Consider the following 20,356-nt stretch of genomic DNA (forward strand, 5'->3'; position numbering starts at 1 on the left):
CCTTTGTTTCTAAGGGTCCGACCTGGTTGTTGTTCACTGGTCACAGCCAGTGCTTTATTTTGGATAAATAGGTTCATGGAAGGAAAAGTGTATCATCCCCAGGTCAGTAATAAGCAAGTGCACTTTCTAACATTAAAGAGGAAAAAAATCTCAATTTGCTCCAAGGTCGTGGGTACTCTTCCACTCTCTAGGGGAGTCACGGGAACCTTTTTGGGCTGTGTTTCACCTTCATGCTGAGCCAGCCCCAAGCCTTTTGACCCCCTGGGTCTAATCTCTGGCTTTGGCCCCAGATATCCTGGGGTAGTAAGGGAAAGAAGGATACACGGGTTCACAGTTACCCTGACCTGGGTGACAGGGATTCTTTGCAGGTGAACCTGAAGCCAGTTTGGGCTGACAGCCTCCTCCAGGGCCGTGCCTGCCCTGTGTGCATAGGTGATCAAAGCCCTCTCATGTTCTGACAACCCTGGGTCCATTCAATGGCTCTACAGACCTCAACTGGGATGTCTCCACACCAGCCCTATAAGAGATCACAAAAGGCAAGATGTGCAATGGTTAGGAACACAGATGCCCAATCGAACCAGGCTTTGTCATTTACTAGCTGGGGGACTTGCAAATAACCGCTCTCATTTATAAAACGGGATCAATACTTTCTTTTGCTTCAGAGAGTCGTGATGTGCTTAGCAGTGTACATGCACATGGCATCTAATGCTATTGTACACTCCTCACCTTTGGGTTGTAGGAGGGCCTAAGAGGGGCCCCGGACAATCTGCCAGTCCAGGTTCAATCTGCTTTGGCCTTTTGATCCTTTTATGACCGCTCCCTACCTATTTGCTATTTCCTTGCCATCTTCTATCAAAAATGTAAAGCACTGGCCCTTTCAAAAACTGCAGACCAGAGAACAATGTCATGGCACCCTTGGTATAGGCCCACTTTTGGTCCTTTTTTAGTCTAGACTTCGGATTTGAGCTCTTGATTATCTTGGACTTCAGCTGCCTGGTCACTGGTTTGTCCTGGACTGGCTCAGGGGCACCCCCTATAAGAAGCCTAAAGGCACTGGGGGCCCTTGCTTGGCCAGGGCCTGGGGGCGGGGCTGGGGGTACAGGTCTTCTGTTGTGATGATCAATGCTGATGGAGGAAGTTGGAACTGGTGGAATGTTCTCTTGATACAGGGAAGGGTGGGAGGGATCAAAGGTCACAGTGTCAGACAGAGAGCAAGGTAATATCTAGGATCTTTTTACTCTGGAAAGGAATTTCTCAGGTGGGTTAATCCTACACATATTCTCCTAATCTAGGCAGAAGGAAAAGCTCCGGGAGGCTTTTTCCTCAGAGTATAAGAGGCTACAGAAGACCATCAGAGTGATGGAGAAAGAACACAGGCAACCCCTTCCCCAGTTCTCTAAGTCTTCAAAGAAACCAGTGACTTGATTTATATCCAGTGCTTTATTAAAACATAAATAGCCTCATAAGAGGAGAAGTAAACGTGTCCCCAAGCTAACCAAGAGTACACGGACGTGTGTTCATGAGAAAGATATGTGTGAGGTCCCTGATCTGTGCTCTGAGGGGGTGGTCCGTCAGGCAGGGCCTGGGTCCACCAGTAAGGCAGATGAGGGTCCCAGTCCAGGGGGACTCACTGCTCCTGAGTTCCCCAGGAGATGTAGTCCGGCCGTGTGGCCGCGTGGTACTCGTCAATCAGCTGCTGCACAATCTCCCTGGATGTGTCCAGCTCGTCAAAGTTCTCCTTGAAGATGTCCTCCTTGCGGAACTGCTCCAGGAAGGCCTCCCGCTTCCGCAGCTTGTCGTACTGACGACAGGTCCGCTCGAAAAGCTTGGGGTGTAGAGAAAACGGGTCACTTTGAAGACAATATGGTTCAGAAAGCTAGGGAACCAAGGCTGGGAGATCTCCAGAGTGAAAAACAAGTCAGAAGCAGGGCAGCAGGGATGCAGAGAGGCGAGGGACAAACAGGAAATTGATTGGGGCCAATCAGTGCAAACTGGGAGCCTCACCGAGGAGATGCTGGTGTGGTTGGCCATCATGAGCCCGCTGACCCGATGGGCCGAGGGCAGGTAGGGAGACTTCCTGGACAGGGCCACCTGGATGCTGGCTGGGCCCCAGGGGATGAAGTTGGCCAACTTCCTTTCCCGGATCCTCTGCAGGCTCTTGTGGACCTGGGGTGGGCACACGAGTGGTGGTGGTAGCCTCTCCTCTACCCTGTGGAGTGTGGGGTGGAATGAAGGGGCCTCACCTACCTGGGTGGGGTCCACCTCGCCCTGGATGATGTTGAGGATGGCGATGTAGCAGTGGTTGGTCTGGCGGTCCCGGCCTGTGGACACCATCACGTTCTTGGGCTGTAGCAGCCGCCTCATGACATCCAGGACCGTGGTCTTCCTCACGCTGGCCACCTGAGGGGACCATGGGCCGCAGGAGCCAGGCAGGCACTCAGGACCCAGTGCAGAGTGGAGAAGGCACACATGTCCTCCCTCACACCACGGGGGATAGTCCCTTTGGGCTTCTGCCGTAGGTCTGGGGGCCGTAGCCCTCATCAGCCCAGCAAACTCAGGCCCTTGCCAGGAGCATAAGCAGACCCCACACAGCACAGGCCCCACAGGGAGCCAGGGGCACAGGGAAGAGGCTAGGAGGCCAGGGAGAAAGTCGTACACATGTGCCCCCAGTGCGGAGCCTTGGGAGGCTGCCAGGGCAGCTCCTGGGACAGCAGGGAGAGGGCAGAGGCCAGGTCAGGCCCCCTGGGTTCAGGGGCAGCAAGGGCAGGGCTGCTAGGGGCCACTCTCACCGACTGGTCTGTGGTGAGGGGCGTGTAGCCAGTCATGAGGAAGTGCAGGCGAGGGGTAGGAATGAGCGAGGCGATGAGGCCGATGAGGTCGTTGTTCATGTAGCCGGGATAGCGCAGGGTGGTGGTGCTGGCCGACATGATGGTGGACACCTGGGGACACAGTGCCCTGTCATGGGCTATGCCTGGGGGACCACCCTTCCCCAGATATCACTTGGGCAAGGAGGGCCTCGAGTCCCTAAGAGTGCAGGAGCGGGGCTCACCAGCTGGTTGATCTGGGAGAAGGACGGGTTCTGGATGTGCAGGCGGTCCGTAGCAATCCTGTTCAGGGCTGTGTTGTCCAGCACCACCTGGGGGAACAGAAAAGGTAGCAGATTTGTGGAAACCAAAGGAAGAAAAACTCTGCTGAACCTGGCTCCTTTGAACTTCATGGCCAAAAAGACCCATACAAAAGGGATGTGCACAGGACAGATGCAAGCAAGGTCTAAAAATGGACTTTTTAAATGCATGGAAATGACTGAATCGATAGGGGCTTGGGAGTAAGGAAAGGCAGACTCCAGGTCTCACCACACAGTCTGCATTCTGGGTCAGCCTCTTGAGCGTGAGCAGTGAGTTGTAGGGCTGGACCACCACATCGCTCATCTCGTCCTGGTTGGGAAACACTGAATAGGTCTGCACTAGCTTCTTGGGGTACCTGGGGGTTAGAAGAGGATCAGGGCAACACATGGGAGGCTTGGTAAACATGGGGCCCAAACAAGTGTCAGGACACAGCTAAATCAGGATAGGGGAACTGGAGTGTGATCACAGGTCAACAGAGAAGAGAGTCAACTTTTGGAAATCTGTTACCGTAGCGTAGGAAGCACAGAGAGACCTCTTAGGATTGAGGGTTCTCATTGCATTCATAGTCTGCAATTCCACTGACAGCCTAGATTCTAGGGTCTAGTCCCAAATCCGGGGTTCTCGATGGTTCTACCTTTGCTTTCCTCACCATAGGAGAGAACAGAAAAGTGTGTTCTTGCTCCAGTTAATAGAAAGGCCTCCCTTTCACTTAGGAAACCAAGTCTACCCAGCCCCTCAAAACACAGACTTACCTGTCATTCAACCGTTCTAAGAGGTAGGAGCCCAGGCCGGAACCCGTCCCCCCAGCGATGGAGTGGCACAGCACAAAGCCCTGCTCGGGGAAGTGGCAGTCAGCATCTAGCTCTCTAGTGGCAGAATTTCAAACTAGATTTATCACACAATTTCTTGGACTCCTATCTGTCTGAGCCTTCTTCTCATATCCCTCCCCAACACAGATAGCTTCGGAGGCTCTACCTTGTTCTACAAGGTCTGGTGGCTTCTGTCTAGTGCTTAGGCTGTGTCTGCCCTTTTGAGTGGGAATGAGGTGACCCTGTGCACAGGCATGTGGTGGTAGGTCTGGTATCTGACAGAGCTTCTAAGGGGTGCTGCCAAGCCTTCCTTATGTTAGCTCCCACCAGCATTCCCAAGACACTCACCTCTAGACTGTCACTGCCATCTGCCTCCCGGTCTATGATGTCGAAAATGTCCTCGTGGATCTTCTCTCCCTGTAGACATGGGGAAGGTCAGAGTGGGACAGGACCATGGGACAAGGACTCTGACCTCAGAATAGCCACCTTGATTCTCCTTACTCAAAAGTCCTTTTTGGAGCACAGCTGCCCTGCTTCTCATTTGTATTGAGGCAGTACAGCATAGTGGTGACGAGCATCCATGTGGCCATCTCCAGTTCTGCTAGCTGAGTGACTTTGGGCAGGTTACTTAATTTGTCAATACATGGACTTTCTCCCCTGCATAATGCAGGTAATGAAAAAGACAGGTCCACAGTCCCTTATCTGAAATCCCTGGGGCTAGTTGTTTCAGAACTCAAATATTTCAGAATCTAGGAAGGTTATATGGTACATATAATGTATGTTGAATAAAACACCAGTGGGCATGTGAGGTGTGCTAGTCTAACATGTTCATATTTCCGCCATGAAAGGTACTGAATAATGACAATTGGATAGAAACTATAAAACCGCCTGTTTCCATTGAGACTCGCTTTTGCTTATAACTTTTTAAATGAGTTATAAACTGTCTTTTGGTTTTCTTTTTTTGGGTTTTGGAAACGCAGATAAGAGATGGCAGGCCTGTAGTACCTACCTTTAGGGTTGTTGGGAGGTTTAAATAAGTTAATATGTATAGTTAGTATGGCCTGCACAAAGCAATAGCTATGTAGGCCCTTAAGACTATCACATAGTTGAATTAGAAAACACAACTCCCCTCAGTCATGTCTCTCTCCCTCCAGCACTTTATATCGTTGATCTGGCTTCATCTCTCTGACAAGTCATAGGGCCTGGCCCCAAAATGTGGACTCTGCTAGGGGATAGCAACCTGAGAGAATCCGCTGGCCCAGTTGTTGCCAGCTCCTCCTCCATGCTCAGACAGGTAGATGTTCTCTGGGTTGTAGAGCTTGGCATAGGGGGAGTTGAGGATGGAGTGGATCACCCGCGGCTCCAGGTCCAGCAGCACCGCCCTGGGGATGTAGTGCTCATCGTCTGCCTGTCAGGGGAGTCCAGAGGGCACCCCATCAGCTGGGGCCTGCCCAGTCCTCTGTCCTCCCAGCTCTGGCTCCTGCCTGCCCTTCCCCCTCAAGCCAGCTGCCCAGGCCGCTGCCCATCCTTTAGGGCGCCGGGCCACTGTCGGCCCTGGCCAAGTCGCTGGGGGCACCTGGTAGAAAAAGACGTCCTTGCGGTCAGTGCCCTCGGTGGCGAACTCCTCCACGATGCCCTCGGGGCTGATACCATGCTCGGCGCACAGTTGTTTCCAGAACTCGAACCCAACTGCGGGGGAGGGGCGGAAGGGGAGAAAGAGGATATCTGGGTCTGGGCAGGTTCCAGTTAGCAGCTAGGGGACAGAGCGCCTGGGTCCAAGGATAGGAAGTCATGCTTCGGGAGTCGCCCGAGTCTGAGAAACGGGCTGCATGCTAGTGACTGCGCAGGGGAGGTCCCCTAGAGGTTGGACAACTGGACACTGGTCAGGCGGGTCCCGCCTTTCCGAGTACCACGATTCTGGAAAGGGCAGATGGAATCCAGGCGCCCACAGCAAGATCCCACAGAACCTAAGGCACCTGGCTAGTGGGGGGACCGGAGTTTCGCTCACTCTGATTGCCGCACTGGCCCAACTGTAGGGTGATGATTTCCCTCGGCATCGCTCCTCAGGCACCGGCGTTGCAGCCGCTCGCGCCAGCAAAGTCGCAGCCTTCCAGCCCGCTCGCTGCACGACGCAGGCGCCAAACAAACCGCTCCGCCCGCGAACTTTCTCCGTTCCAATGAGAACTGAGTTCTGGCGAAGGAACTTCCTCGTTCGCTTGGCTTCAGGCCTACCGACGGCGCATGCGCAGCTCCGGGTCCAGCTCGGCGCGCGGGTGCGCGGGACGTACTTAAGCTGCGTCCGCCCTTCTGGGTGGGAACGAGGTGAGCCTGTGCGCAGGCGCGCGGTGGAGGGCAGGGCCTCCCCGCCGAGTGGCGCGTCTGCGCAGTGGGTGTTATTGTGACTGTCGGGCCGCGGCCCCGGATGTTGTGGCTGCATGGGGGACATGGCGGAGGCAGAGGGGGTGCCTGCGGCCCCAGGCCCGGCTTCAGGGCCGACTTTCAGGGGCCGCCGCTCTGTGTCAGGCTCCTGGGAGCGGGACCAGCAGGTTGAGACGGCGCAGCGGGCCCTGGTGGAGGTGCTGGGGCCTTATGAGCCTCTGCTGAGCCGGGTGCAGGCAGCCCTGGTGTGGGAGCGGCCAGCCAGGAGCGCCCTGTGGTGCCTGGGGCTGAACGCGGCTTTCTGGTGAGACCACTGGGCCCTCGGAAACCCTCCGAGGCGCGGATTCGTCAGGGTTCTCTAGGGGTCTACCACTGCCTCCTCTGTTTTCTTCGCTGCATTGGCTTTTCCCTGTATCTGCCTCATTTTGCCTCACCTCCTTTCAGGTTTTGGCACCCCAGTTCTCCCCAGGGCCCTCCAGTTGTCTTCCCTGCTTTACCTGCTCTCGCACCCCCGCCCGCACATCTGGCAGAAGCTTGTGGCCACCTCTTGAGCCTCCGGCTGTGAGCGGAGGCGCCTCTCTTTAGCAAGGAGAGCTGTGTCACTTGAAGGCCGTCACCTCCCATCTCATGTCTGCTCAAACGTGGTTTGAAGACTCTTCAGAGATTTTAGTAGTTACTGTCGGGGTAGATTGGGGGCCTGAAGAGGCATCCACTGGTGTGATAGAACAAACTGGAGCCGACTGAATGAGCATGTTGTATATCCTTTCCTTCCACTCGGAAGTTTGCGAAGTATGAGCGTCAATGGGAGCCACCAAAGCTGCACCTAGAAAGAAAATTAGAAGCTTTTAAAGAACAGTTATGAAATAGCGACTTCACCCATTTCAAAGCCACTTAGGATTGCACCTCCTCCCCATTCCAGAAATTAGGCATCCTTAGCTATGGTAGATAGGCAAGGAAATTGAGGGTGTCTAATAGTGTGTTTGACTTTTCCTGAGCTGGAAAAGTGGAACTATAAATCTGCTTTTTAGAATCTGTTTGTGTCATGCTCTGTGAACGTGGAACTGCTGCTTCTGTCATCAACTGAAGTGGACTTAGGACTTCACTGGATCTGCCGCGTTTAATAGGTTTCTATTCAGAACTAGGGAAGTATTGGTGATTAGACTCCACAGGAACAGACGCGTAGGGGGCTCAATGAAAGCAGGCTGACCTGAATTAGCCTGAAACAGCAAAATATGTGGTTCCAAAGACACTTTTTTTTTTTTTGCCAAAAATCTATTTCCCTTAAAATTCTTGGGTTTAAAACCGAAACATTTATCCTTTGAAGGATTTTCATTGAGTGGGAGCAAAACAAATAATTCCAAGTTCATTGACAGGAAGACACAATGCTTTACTAAATTAATCTTCCCACAGTTTGGAGGAGACTAAGATTAAAGGTCTCATGGCAGCCTCTGGCATTCATTGCTTTAGCAAACTTGATAAACTATCTCTAAGATCATCCTTGTTTATTTCTGGTTGTGCTTCTTTCCTTGATCCCAGTACCTACTTCCATCCTGTTCTTTTCTGTCAGAAACCCTTAGCTGTAGCACCTCATCAGGAACACTTTCTGAAATGACCTTTCCCTTCACCTCCCCATCCCATTCCTTATCCCCAGCTCATCCAGTCAATCATAGGACTGTACTTCTAGGGGAAAAGTTTTCTTCAGTAGATCGGTTTGTATCAGTGTTGACTGACTGATATGTGAACAGTTTAACATCAAGATTTAAATGAATCCTGATAAATCAAGAGTTTATTAATACAGATGAGTTAGTGGCATGTTATGTTCAAGGAGAGGCCTTTCCACTGCTCCTTTCAGGAGGGTTCTGGAGCCTCTGCCTGAGACACATCTTTAAATGTTAGTTTTAATTTGCTGCCCTCCCCCAACTGTCTTTACTTAAGCTTGTTAATAGTCTATGTTTAGAATCTCACTCTGAACTCCTTTTCTACTCTGGGTCTCTTAAAGCATTGTTGTGATTGATCTTTATCTCTGGCATTTCCTGGTAGCTTGCCTGCCCTGTATCCACAATTCAGCTATTGCTTGTTGCATTCCCATCACTCTCTAAGTAGGTGGAGGAGAAATATAGCAAAATGAGGGTGTGACTCTTGAGACTGATAGAGCAATTGGCTGTGTCACTTGTGGAGAGGACGCATACCTGACAAGAGTCCAGGGTTAAGAGTAAGTGATAAGGGTAGTCTGGCATTGGCGTTCATAGAATTGCTTTAGGAAATGAGTTTACTTGGGAGGTAGTCAAGAGATTCAAAATAACTTCATATTCCAGTATTGTCATATTGAGTATGGGTGTTGACATTTCACTTAGGAATGTTGAAGAGTGACAAAATGCTTAGGGAAGGGAGGAGAATCTTTAGCTCAGGTCAAAGAGAAATCAAATCTTAAATACCTTATTTTTCATTATTTGGAATAATACATCATTAGCTGAGATATGTTATACATTTGAGGTATTGGAAGATTAGATAGCAGTACAAAAAATTAGCAGAATTCTGTTAGCTCTTAATTATATTTTGTACTCAGTCAAGGTTTTTCTGTACCTATGAAGGCAACATCTTATAACTAAATAAAACAACAACATAAACAATGAAAATACAGATACCTTGCCACTGTTGTGTTTTAAGACTTTCATTTTTTTTTCTCCAGCTTCCAAAGAAATTAAGGTGACCATATCAGAGACCTTAGTTGCTTCTGGTCACTGATAATGTCATTATCTCTGGATAATAATAGGAATGTCAGGTCTACCCTTCCAATAGCTTGTATTTTGCCTCAACCCCACCTGTTAATGAGTGATTTGGGGGAAGAATATCTGAGTCAGCCAGAGTGTATTCTGACTGTATCAGAAAAGAACAGGTTGAAGTAACTTTTTGGTTTGACTCATCCTGTAGGCGATAAGGGGAGGACCAAGGAGCCCTGGAAATAAATGTGTATGAACTCCAAGCCCCCACCCCACCCCTTTCCATGGAGAGCACATGGTTCTAGGAGGGCTAGGTATTTTCAGAGCCCCTTTTTAGTTTTTAACATTGTATGATTGTAGGTGGTCTTAGGGATAGTGATTTAAGGCAATTCCCAAACTGATTCTCACTTGAGATCTGTCAGAATCTGCTTTTACAGTCACTAGTCTGAGTTAGCTATACTATATTCTAGGGGATATTATACAGTCTAAATTTTCACAATTGAAAAAAACAAAGTGTCCCCCCTTCAAAACCCTCCTAAATAAAAGATGACCGGAGATAGGATTAAAGGTATATAGCAATTCTAATTTTAAAGTTAGAATTTGAGTAAAAAGCAATAGTGAGGAACAGGAAATGGAAGGGGAGGGCTGGTTTAAGTAGAAACATCTGTGGAAAAAAATCTATACATCAGATTTCTGATGAAATCTGTTGAGCAAATGTTTTTGATGATAGTCTTTGGAGACTTCTTGCTGCTTTTGGTAGCCAAAAAGACTCCCAAGGATGCCTTGGCTTACTTATTTTTTGCCTCTTACCATCAGTTTTTATCTGTACTAATTGTAGATTGCGTGATTTCGCTCCATTAACATACATCATTAGCATCTAGCTGGTTTCAGTTCTGGTTTTGTGCAAGCAACATTTCTCACTACATGATATAGGTTAGGTTAATTTTTTTCATTCTAATTTACCAGTGACTGGCTCATTAACCAGACAGCCACAAGTGCTGTATAATAATGGGCCTTCTGTCCCTACAGGATGGGCTGCTTTGTTCTCAAGTGCCACTGAGACAAGCTTATTCTGTAATAACAAAGGAACCCAGAAATAGTGTCTTCTCTGATTGAAAAAGACATGTGATCTTATTATGATTATAAAAATTTACCTGTACTTATCATGAGGATCCAAGGTAGAGTTAACCTTAAAAATATTGTTTGATTTTGGAGTTGCATGATCTTTCTGCATACCAGATTATTTTTCCAAGGAATATTTTATTCAAACCGGTAATTCATTGGATTTTAGCCACTAATAAAGGGAATATGGACATTTCATAAAAACATACAATTCCCCCCAAAATAATCAATGGATATATAAAATTGTATCTCAACAGTGCTATGACTAAAAAAATGTTAATGCCTTTTGACCCAGTGATTCCATTTAAAGTAGTCAGTCATAAGTAAGGACAGAGATTTATGCTCAGGGATACATAGTTAAGCTTTTTCACATTAAAATTGGAAGCAGTTCAATTAGGGAAATATTTAAAAGACTGTACATATGTATGATGTAATCATTTGCAGTTTTTGCTGCTTTTCTGATGACACAGATATGTATTTGTGTATTATTAAATGAAGGAAGTTTTTACACCAGATATAGCTTATACTGCCATGGAGTTTTTATATGTGACTTGCATAAATGAAAGGAATAACCTCTGTTCACATTTTGGGCATAAATGTGGATGATGGATCCTTTAAAGAATGTTGTATTATGGAAAATTTAAAACATACACGTAAGTAGATAGAATGCTATTTACTGTCATATTACCCACTTTAAAATTTTCTAACCCATGACCAATTTTGTATCTTCTATACCCCAGTTCTTTATTACCTCCTTTATTGTTTTGAGGCAGATCCCGATGTCATATAATTTAATCTGTAAACACTTCAGTATGAGTCTCTGAAAAATAAAGGCCAAAAAATACATTCCCATTATCACATGTAAAAAATTAGTGATCCCCCAAATTAATTATTCCAGTCAGTGTTCAAATTTCTAATTTTCTCATAAATATTTGTCTTTTTTTTTTTTTAAAGATTTATGCATATAAGAACTGAGGTATAGGCCAGAGGTATAGGGGGGGCGAGAGGATTCACCAGAGAGTGGGGAGCAGAATAGGTAGATCCACTCAAATACACTGCTGAGGGGAGCAGTGAGTGAGACAGGAGAGGTCTGCTGCACCATGTGGATGGCCGATAATATATATTTTTAAAAACAATCTGTTTGAGGGCCTCCCTGGTGGTGCAAGGGGTTAAATACCACACTATGAAGCAATCCACAACCTCTGAGGCATGAGTTCGATCCCTGGCCTACTTGGCGAGGCAGACCTCTCCTGTCTCACCCGCTGCTCCCCTCAGCAGTGTATTTCAGTCAGTTTGTCTGTTCTGCTCCCCACTCTGTCCCTGGTGGATGCCCCCGCATCTCTGGCCTGATCCCAGCTCTTGTGTGCATAAATAAATAAATCTTAAAAAAAAAATCTGTTTGAGTTAGGATCCAAATTTAAGTCCGCATAATGTGACTGATAGTCTGTTTTTTACATCCCTTGCTCTGTTGGTTCCCTTTCAGTCTTTTTCCCTCTTTGCAGTTTATTTATTGAAGAAACCAGTGTCTCCTATAAAGTGTCCCACAGACTGGGTTTGTTGATTGCATCTCCACAGCTTAACTTGTGCCCTGTGCTCCATATTTCCTCTGAATTATTAATTGGATGTATAGGTTTGATCCGATTCAGTGTCAAAGAGTATATATACATCTATGTATATTCTTTTTGGCAAGACCATTTCATAGTTGGATATACTTATTTCATTTATATTTTCTCTTTAATTATAACTTATATTTTCTAAACTTCCTTTAATAAGCATGCTTGCCTTTAGAAATGAGAAGTAAATCATTAGATTGCAAGTCTACAGTGGGTAGAAGAAACAGTGGGCTATGGGCAATCCCCAAATTAAATAATTCAATTCATATAAATAATGCAGAGTTGACTGCATTTGCAGTTGTTTTGCTAGGTTGGGAAGTTCTCATGCCGATTATAGTTGCTGAGAAATGTTTTGCATGTTGTAATCAAACTTTTGCATTGTTATATCTACATGGAAATATTTTGACCTGCATGAATAGACATTGCAAGACTAATCAAGAGGAATCCTCCCTTATTTTCCCCCCATCCTCTACTCATGCCTCAGAGGTTGTGTATTGCTTCATAGTGCAATATTTAACCCCTTGCACCACCAGGGAGGCCCTCAAACAGATTGTTTTTAAAAATATATAATATTGGGCCATCCACATGGTACAGCAGACCTCTCCTGTCTCACTCACTGCTCCTCTCTACAAGTACTACCAGTCTTGTTAGTACTTCAGTTGTGTCTTTGTTTTTGTGTAGAAGAACTGAGGTGGAGGCCAGAAGTGCTGGTGGTGGGGGGTGTGTGGGGAGCAGAACAGGCAGACTGACTGAAATACACTGCTGAGGGGAGCAGCGGGCGAGACAGGAGAGGTCTGCTGCGCCATGTGGGTCAGCTCCCTGGCTGGGGATCAAACCCAGTTGTGTGGTGTCTTATCCACAAAGGTTTTTCACAGTTGGGCTTCCAGGTTACCTCCATAAAATGACAAGCATAATGGGACCTCAATTGTTGCAAAACACCAATCTGAGCTTGATAGTCCCTTTTTATTTAGGAATTTAGTGTTGAGAGCTGGAAGGAAAGGAGTGCGTGCTTACCCACTTTTTTCATCCTTGATAGTCACACCCCTAGGGGACATGGATATTTTCTAGTTACCTTGGAGGGTGAACGTTAGTGATTTGAGATGATCTTTTCATTAAGTTTTTATATATATGGAAATGCCATTTTTCCAAGATATGCTATACCACCACTCTTTTTCCCTGAAGTTCCTGCAGTGACTTGTTCAAGGAAAGGATAAATCGGGTCTCCTAAGTCAGATTTATGGGTCAGGATTAATCTTGCTCAAGAAGATGCTTATAGGTGTAGCCTTCATAGAGACAGAATTTTCTAAAACTCTACTGATTTACCTTCATCTCCAGGGTAAAATCTAGTGCGCTTTGTTAGAACAGTCAGTTAATGATCTGACTCCTGCCCACCCCCCCCTTTTGTTCCTTATGATTCAGTTCTGTCTGTCTGCTTGTAGTTCCTTCCATTAGTCCTGCTAGCTGAGTGCTCTCTATCTGAATGTCTTCTTCCTTCCCACACCTTTTTGCTCTGTTTTCTTACCAATTACCTTTCAAATCTTAGATGTTCTCTTTTTATCATCATCTTGTCCTGTTATATGGTAAACACACATGAACAAATACACTTGAGAATAAGGTCTATGTCTCTATTCTGTAACTGGGCTATTCACCATAAGACCTGAGCATATAGTAGACACTCAGTGTTAGACTGAATTAAAGCATAGTTTATGAGAATGGAAGGTGGGGCCGTAACAGACTACGATAGTCTGGGTCTTAAAGAAATGATAGTTTTATTGCCAACACCTCTGGAAATCTGAGCTTGCTTAGAAAAGTGTAATGTCCTTTCCCTACCCCAGTTTATATTTGTGTTAGTGATCACGCCCTGGGAAGTGGAAGTTGCAGACAGTCTGGATTGCCTCCCTAGAGAGCCCATTCAAGTACTCCAGAGAAAACAGCAATCTCACCACATGCAGCAGGTGGGGCTTGGAAGCAGTCACACTGGGGAGGAGGACACTTTCAAGCCCATATGCTTGGCCTTGTTAAATTTGCTTGTTTGTTGGGATGATGAACTGGCTTTAGTGAGGAGATTAATGGCCTGTGGCAACTCTAAAGGCTTATTTCTGCTAAGCAGCTTTCATTCTTTAATTGCACTTATAATTACGGTATCCCTTAAGTGGTAGGGTGGAAAAATAGGAATAGGTTTGTCATTGATGACTGGATTTCTGAGTCCTTGTCTCCTTTCAGCCCTCATTCTCTGTATCGATTTTAAAAATTACATATGGATTTGTGTTACTGAAAATAAAGTATAAAAATGTCTAGAAGCAAAAAACAAAGCTTCTGCATGTATATATGTATTCATATATACCACAGATAAAGCTTTTAAAAATTATGATACTGATTTTACTCTTAGTATTGTGCTATGATTATATCAAGTCATTAGGTCATATGTTGAATTGAGAAAAGAGGTCATTTGTAACCAATCCTTGGTCATCTTTACCCTGTTTGATTGGTTACTGTGATAACAATTTACACTGTAAAATTGAGTAGAACTATGTGTTAGGCACATATTAGATACCTTGTATTTTGACTTTTATTAAAATCAAATATGATTTTTTTTCCCTAAAGATTTTATTTATTTATTTATTTATACATGCAAGCACTGGGTACAGTCAGAAGTTCGGGAGGGTGAGAGAATTCACCAGAGCCAGAGCGGGGAGCAGAGCAGGCAGAAGGACCGAAGTACACTGCTGAGGGGAGCAGCGGGCGGCAGGAGAGGTCTGCGCGCCATGTGGGACCCTCCTCTGGTGGCCCGGGAGCAGCCGAGGATCAAACCGGCGCTGCAGAGGCTGCGGGCAGCTTCGCAACCCAGCGCTCAACTGCTGCGCCACCGGGGAGGCCCAAATATGATATATTTTTAAGGATTGATTTATGCATACAAGAGCCGAGGTGTAGGCCAGAGGGGGGCGGGTAAGAGAATTCACCAGAGTCGAGTGGGGAGGAGAGTAGGCAGATCTACTGAAATACACTGCTGAGGGGAGCAGCGGGCAAGTCAGGAGAGTTCTACTGCACTATGTGGGTTAGCTCCCTGGCCAGGGATTGAACTCATGCTGCAGTGGCTGCAGATAGCTTCAGAGTGCTGAGACTTAACCCCTTGTGCCACCAGGGAGACCCTCAAATATGATCTTTCTATAGGTATAAGTATGTTGTTTCTGATACCTACAAACAGTTCTGCAATATTTGTTTTTTTTTTTTTTTATAGAGGCATGTTATTTATTTATTTATTTGTTTGTTTGTTTTGTTTTTTGTTTATACATGCACTGGGTACAGTCAGAAGCGCGGGAGGGTGAGAGAATTCACCAGAGCCAGAGCAGGGAGCAGAGCAGGCAGAAGGACCGAAGTACACTGCTGAGGGGAGCAGCGGGCATCAGGAGAGGTCTGCGCGCCATGTGGGACCCTGTTCGGGAGGCCGGGGAGCAACCGGGATTGAACCGGCGCCGCAGAGGCCGCGGGCAGCCTCGCAACCCAGCGCTCAACCGCTGCGCCACCGGGAGGCCCTATTCTGCAATATTTGTAATCGATAACATCACATACAGATGAAATCGAGGCTTGCAGAGATTAAGGTCTCCATAACTAAAAGTGACTAACTGTTGTTCAGAGACTCAAACTCAAGCCCCTCTAAGAGCCGTGTCTTACTGCCTTGCTGAACCACCTCTGGGGGTGTATTTGGCTTTGGGGGCATGTATTTCCTTTGGATCTTAGAGCAATGTTTTTCAAACCACCTGTGGTGAAGGACTAGAGGTATTGTTTCCCCCAATATGTTGTAAATCAGTACTCTTGTAAAATACAATATAAATGAGTTAGAATATTTAAGTTTAAAATGCATAGAAAATATAAGTCCATATGTATTCTTACACTCAGAGTTGCTTGATCAAATTGCTTAAGATTTCCTAAGGGCCTCCTTGGTGGTGCAAGGGATTGAGATGCGGCCTTTGGGGCTGTCTGCAGCCTCTGCAGCACAGGTTCGATCCCCGGCCAGAGAGTAACCCACATGGTGCAGCAGACCTCTCCTGTCTCACCCGCTGCTCCCCTCAGCAGTGTGTTTCGGTCATTCTACCTGTCCTGCTCCCCACTCTGTCTCTGGTGAATCCTCTCACCCCATCCACCTCTGACACCTCTTGTATGCATAAATAAATAAATTTAAGAAAAAAAAATTTCCTAAATGCTTACTTTCAATGTCTCTGCTTGTTGGTAAATGCAGCTTGTTGGCTAACACACCACAGATGTTCTGCACTGCCTTTGAGGTTTTAGGGTGGTGTAATAGAACAATTCATTAAAACGTTTTATCGTGAAAGATTTTATGTATGTGCGGAGGTAGAGAGAATAGTACAAATAAAGAATGTGTACTCATCACCCAACTTCAGCGTGGTTACCACCCATGGTCAGTCTGGTTTCATCTTCTTTCAGACTCTTTCCCCTCCAAACTATTATCTTGACACATATTGCAGACATCATTTCATTTATAAGTATTTTAGTTTGTATTTCTGAGAGATAGTGGCACTTTAAACACATAACTTCTATAACATTGTACCTAAAAAAATTAACATAATTCTTTATTATCTTCAGATGTGTTGTCAGTGTTTTTAGTTTCCAAGATTGTTTATGAATATCTATTTATTGTTGACTCTTTCAAATAGAACTAGTTTTTCCTTTATTCTGGTAATGTGATATATTTGTTCATCTTTGTATGTTTAACCACTCTTGCAATAAATAAATTTTAATAGATTTAGTTTAATAAGTTCATGGAATAAATCCCACAAATTGGTCATGATGTGTAATCCTTTTAATATGGTGCTGAATTCAGTTTGCTAGTACTTTAGTGTGGATTTTGGTCTATCTTCATACAGGTTATTAGTTGGCAATTTTCTTGTAGTCTTCATCTGGCTTTGGTATCATTGATGCTGGCCTTATCAAGATGTGTTCCCTCTTCAATTTCTTTTTTTTTTTTTTTTTTTAAGATTTATTTATTCAATCATTTATTTATTTATTTATACAAGCACTGGGTACAGTCAGAAGCGCGGGAGGGTGAGAGAATTCACCAGAGCCAGAGTGGGGAGCAGAGCAGGCAGAAGGACTGAAGTACACTGCTGAGGGGAGCAGCGGGCGGCAGGAGAGGTCTGTGCGCCATGTGGGACCCTCCTCCAGTGGCCGGGGAGCAGCCGGGGATCGAACCGGCGCTGCAGAGGCTGCGGGCAGCTTCGAAACCCAGCGCTCAACCGCTGCGCCAACGGGGAGGCCCTCCCTCTTCAATTTCTTGGAAAGGGTTGAGAAAGATAGGTTTTAATTCTGAAGAACTGACTTTTTGTTATAACTTTAGGGTAACATTTCTATGTGACCTTGACCAAGTCATTGTACTTTATTGGGTCTCAATTCCTTTATCTGTAAAAAGGTTATCTAATTGAGTTAAATTCTCTTTAAAACACTTTTGTCAGTGTGTTGCTCTACACTAGGGTCTGATTTGGTAGAAAGGTGTGTGCTTTCATCATTTGCTAAAAAGGATGAATTCTTCCTGAAATTAGTAGAATCACAGTCTTAAGAGTTAAGGGGGCTTCAAGAGGCTGTTTGTTTTAGTCTTCTGCCTTTACAGAAGCATATTATTCCCTTTGCCCTATAAGCAAAGTAGCTGAAGTCCAGAAATTCTAAGCGATTTACTCAAGATATAGAACAAGGACTTAAAGTTTTCTTTTCCTCAGAGTGTACAGTGCACATATGGCCTTTTCTGAAATTACCTTAAGTGGATAATGACCTTCTGTTTTTCCTTTTCTGTAGGTTCTTTGCACTGACATCCCTTCGTCTTGTGTTTCTGCTTGCGTTCAGCTCTATGATCATTGTGTGTATTGATCAATGGAAGAACAAAATCTGGCCTGAAATAAGAGGTAAATTGGTAGCATTTAGAACAATCTGAAGTGGAAATGGGCTTTCCTGTAATTTTTGCTTATAGTTTTGGGGATTTATGAGGGCATATGGAGCTGTAAGTACGTTTTGATGTCTGTATTATTTGCTTTAGTTGACACTTCAAGGGTGAATGCCCCATCTATGACTCAGATCTGAGTGAGTTCTGCCCTTCCCATTATTATTAAACTTAGGAAATCTGTATCCACTACCTGAGATAATCTTGCCCTTGTAATTGGCCTAAGGAATAAGTAGTCCTTCATTTAATAAAAAATCTCATTGGATACTACATCTTTAACAAGGAGGTATCAGTTTGCCTCTCAGGAATTTCTTTTAAATGCTTTTTTGAAATTTAGACTTTATCTTAAAGGTAGTAGCTCGTCTTTGAAGGTTTTTTTTTATTAGAGATGATATGAAAGATTAATTTGGTAGCATTTTATAGGATCAAAGGGAGGGAGAAAAGGGGCAAGGAGGGACCCCTGTTAGGAGACTATTGCAGGAGCTGTCATGGAGGTGTCAGGAAACAGGATGATTCAAAGAGCTGTGAAGAAGGAAGACACAGAAGAACGATACATAGTATTAGAAGAATAAGGGATAAAAGCAGACTTTGGGATTTCAAATTCTGGAGAATAGGACAATAGCATTACAATTAACAGATATAGACAGTGTCAGGCAGGGGAGTTTGGGTAGGACATGAGAGCGAGGAAAATTGAAAGTTTTGGATAGGTTAATTTTGAATTTCTCGCAGATGCTAACTAGAGTGAACAGCCTTTAAGTACATTCCTATACTATTTTGCAGAGATTTAAAGGAATCATGTAGCTCATCCACCTGTCTTAGGCTGGTGAATGTCAACAGACTGTATCATTCATTATTGTTAATGGGTCTCTTTTTTAAAGAGAATAGGCAGATTTCTAGGGCTGGTGCAGTTAAAATAACATGCTGTGGTAGCCCAGTGTATTGATGTACATGAGCAGCCCAGACGCACTTGAGGGGTGGGATCAACCATTTTTGGGTGTGTACCTTGGTTCTTAGCTATCGTGATTAGAAGGGTCCTTATGGTCCATTTGGATCCCCCGCTTTCCCTAGAGAAACGAACAGGCATAGACCATCATTCCCTTTGCTGTAGTTCCCTAGCTCTGGCAGTGTAACATGGTGTCTCCATTTTATTGACTGTTACTGTTTATTTCCCCCCAAACCTATTAAAACATGGGCTGTCAGACCAACAGTCTAACATTTTTTGTGTTTAATTTTCTCTACCAACTAATATTGGTGTTTTTTTTAATATTGTAGTGCCAAGACCTGACGCAGTAGACAATGAAAGGTATGGAACACTAATTAAATCCCTTTTTTGTTGCTCTGATTCTCTTGTTGCGTAATATTCTGGTTACATGTTGTTAACCCCATACTCAGGACACAGTATAAGCTGAGAACCTAGTCTGTTCCAAATAATCATTTTAATAGTTCCTGAAGTTCAGGCAGCAGATACGTTGAAATGACTAATGACCTCTGATATTTCCAAGAGAAGTTTCTGAAAATGCAGCATTCCAGGTGCCCATAACTTGACATGCCAGGGAATTAACTGCATTATTCAGTGCTCGTGTGATAACTTTGAGGCAACTTAGTTCATTTATCTTCTGGCTTTTATTACCAGGTCATTTGCTATTTTCCGTGACCTCTGGCTATTTAAAGTTCCTAGTCAGAAAACACACTGGTTTCCGGCATCAACAAGCCAAAGATTCCTCTTGTGTCTTACAGCTCCTGCTTTCATTTCTCAGTTCATTCACCCCATGTGTTTGGTCCAAGGAATTTTTTCTGCTGTGGTTTACTTTGGTTTTGCTTTATTTTCTCTCTGAGGGGGACATCCACCATTGCATTCCCCTCAGCAGCAGTGGTGTCCGATTGCTTTACTTTTATCCTTAGATTGCAATCCTAGTGAATTGCAATGGTTTGAGTGCAGGGAAGATGTTTCTAAGCACAAAGGGCCTTGGAGCTAGTGGCAGGTTACACACGTGGATTTGGCTGCTTGCTCACAGGGTGGAGTTGTCAGAACAAGTTTGCCCTCCTAGTCTCTAAATTCAAGTTTCAACTGGTAAGCCAAGAAGAAAGTCATGCTTCACCTCCAAAGCACCTAGGACAGTACTCCCCAGCCCCTATTTAAACCCGGAAGTATTGGCTGCCAAGCAGCAAGATGAGGAAAACCCTCAACACCCTCCTTTCACAGCTCCCCCTCTCTCTCCCATAGCTGGGGCTTTGTGCACCCTCGGTTGCTCAGCGTGCCCGAGCTCTGCCACCACGTAGCTGAAGTCTGGGTTAGTGGGACCATTTCATAAGGAATCTTTGCTTTTCAAAAAGCAAAACCCAGGCAAGGTAAGACTCTCCCCTTTTTCTTTTTTTAAAGATTTATTTATTTATGCATACAAGAGCTGGGGTACAGGTCAGAGATGCGGGGGGTGAGAAAATTCACCAGAGACAGAGTGGGGAACAGAACAGGCAGACTGACCGAAGTACACTGCTGAGGGGAGCAGTGGGCGAGACAGGAGAGGTCTGCTGCGCCATGGGGGTAGCTCCCTGGCCACCAGGGATTGAACTCATGCTACAGAGCTGCGTGGATTGCTTCATAGTGCTGTGCAACCCCTTGCGCCACCAGGGATGCCCCAGA

At 45.4% G+C, this 20,356-nt stretch overlaps 2 protein-coding genes across 3 annotated transcripts; one reads left to right on the forward strand and one right to left on the reverse strand.

Annotated features, from left to right (window-relative positions):
• Positions 1-413: 413 nt before the first annotated feature.
• On the reverse strand, positions 414-6,234 carry LOC119250646 (tubulin gamma-1 chain). Of its 2 annotated transcripts, XM_054697635.1 has the most exons (12): positions 5,943-6,234; positions 5,511-5,623; positions 5,175-5,342; positions 4,283-4,351; positions 3,878-3,957; positions 3,354-3,480; positions 3,050-3,136; positions 2,790-2,939; positions 2,248-2,400; positions 2,005-2,166; positions 1,632-1,825; positions 414-517 (listed from the first exon to the last, which is right to left on the reverse strand). In XM_054697635.1, the coding sequence occupies exons 1-12, from the start codon at positions 5,989-5,991 to the stop codon at positions 448-450; spliced, it is 1,422 nt and encodes a 473-aa protein (XP_054553610.1). In that variant the 5' UTR covers positions 5,992-6,234; the 3' UTR covers positions 414-447. The 2 variants fall into 2 exon arrangements, with proteins under 2 accessions (XP_054553610.1, XP_037374210.1); XM_037518313.2 differs by lacking the exon at positions 414-517 and having other exon boundaries at positions 1,426-1,825; positions 5,943-6,232.
• Positions 6,235-6,310: 76 nt separating this feature from the next.
• Positions 6,311-20,027, forward strand: LOC119250648 (reticulophagy regulator 3-like). Its single transcript, XM_037518314.2, has 4 exons — positions 6,311-6,617; positions 17,574-17,680; positions 18,988-19,018; positions 19,940-20,027. The coding sequence occupies exons 1-4, from the start codon at positions 6,370-6,372 to the stop codon at positions 20,025-20,027; spliced, it is 474 nt and encodes a 157-aa protein (XP_037374211.1). The 5' UTR covers positions 6,311-6,369.
• The last annotated feature ends 329 nt before the right edge of the window (positions 20,028-20,356 follow it).

This window comes from Talpa occidentalis, unplaced genomic scaffold (assembly GCF_014898055.3).
Source record: "Talpa occidentalis isolate TD23 unplaced genomic scaffold, MPIMG_talOcc4v2.1 talOcc4.174, whole genome shotgun sequence".
NCBI classification, from domain to species: domain Eukaryota; kingdom Metazoa; phylum Chordata; class Mammalia; order Eulipotyphla; family Talpidae; genus Talpa; species Talpa occidentalis.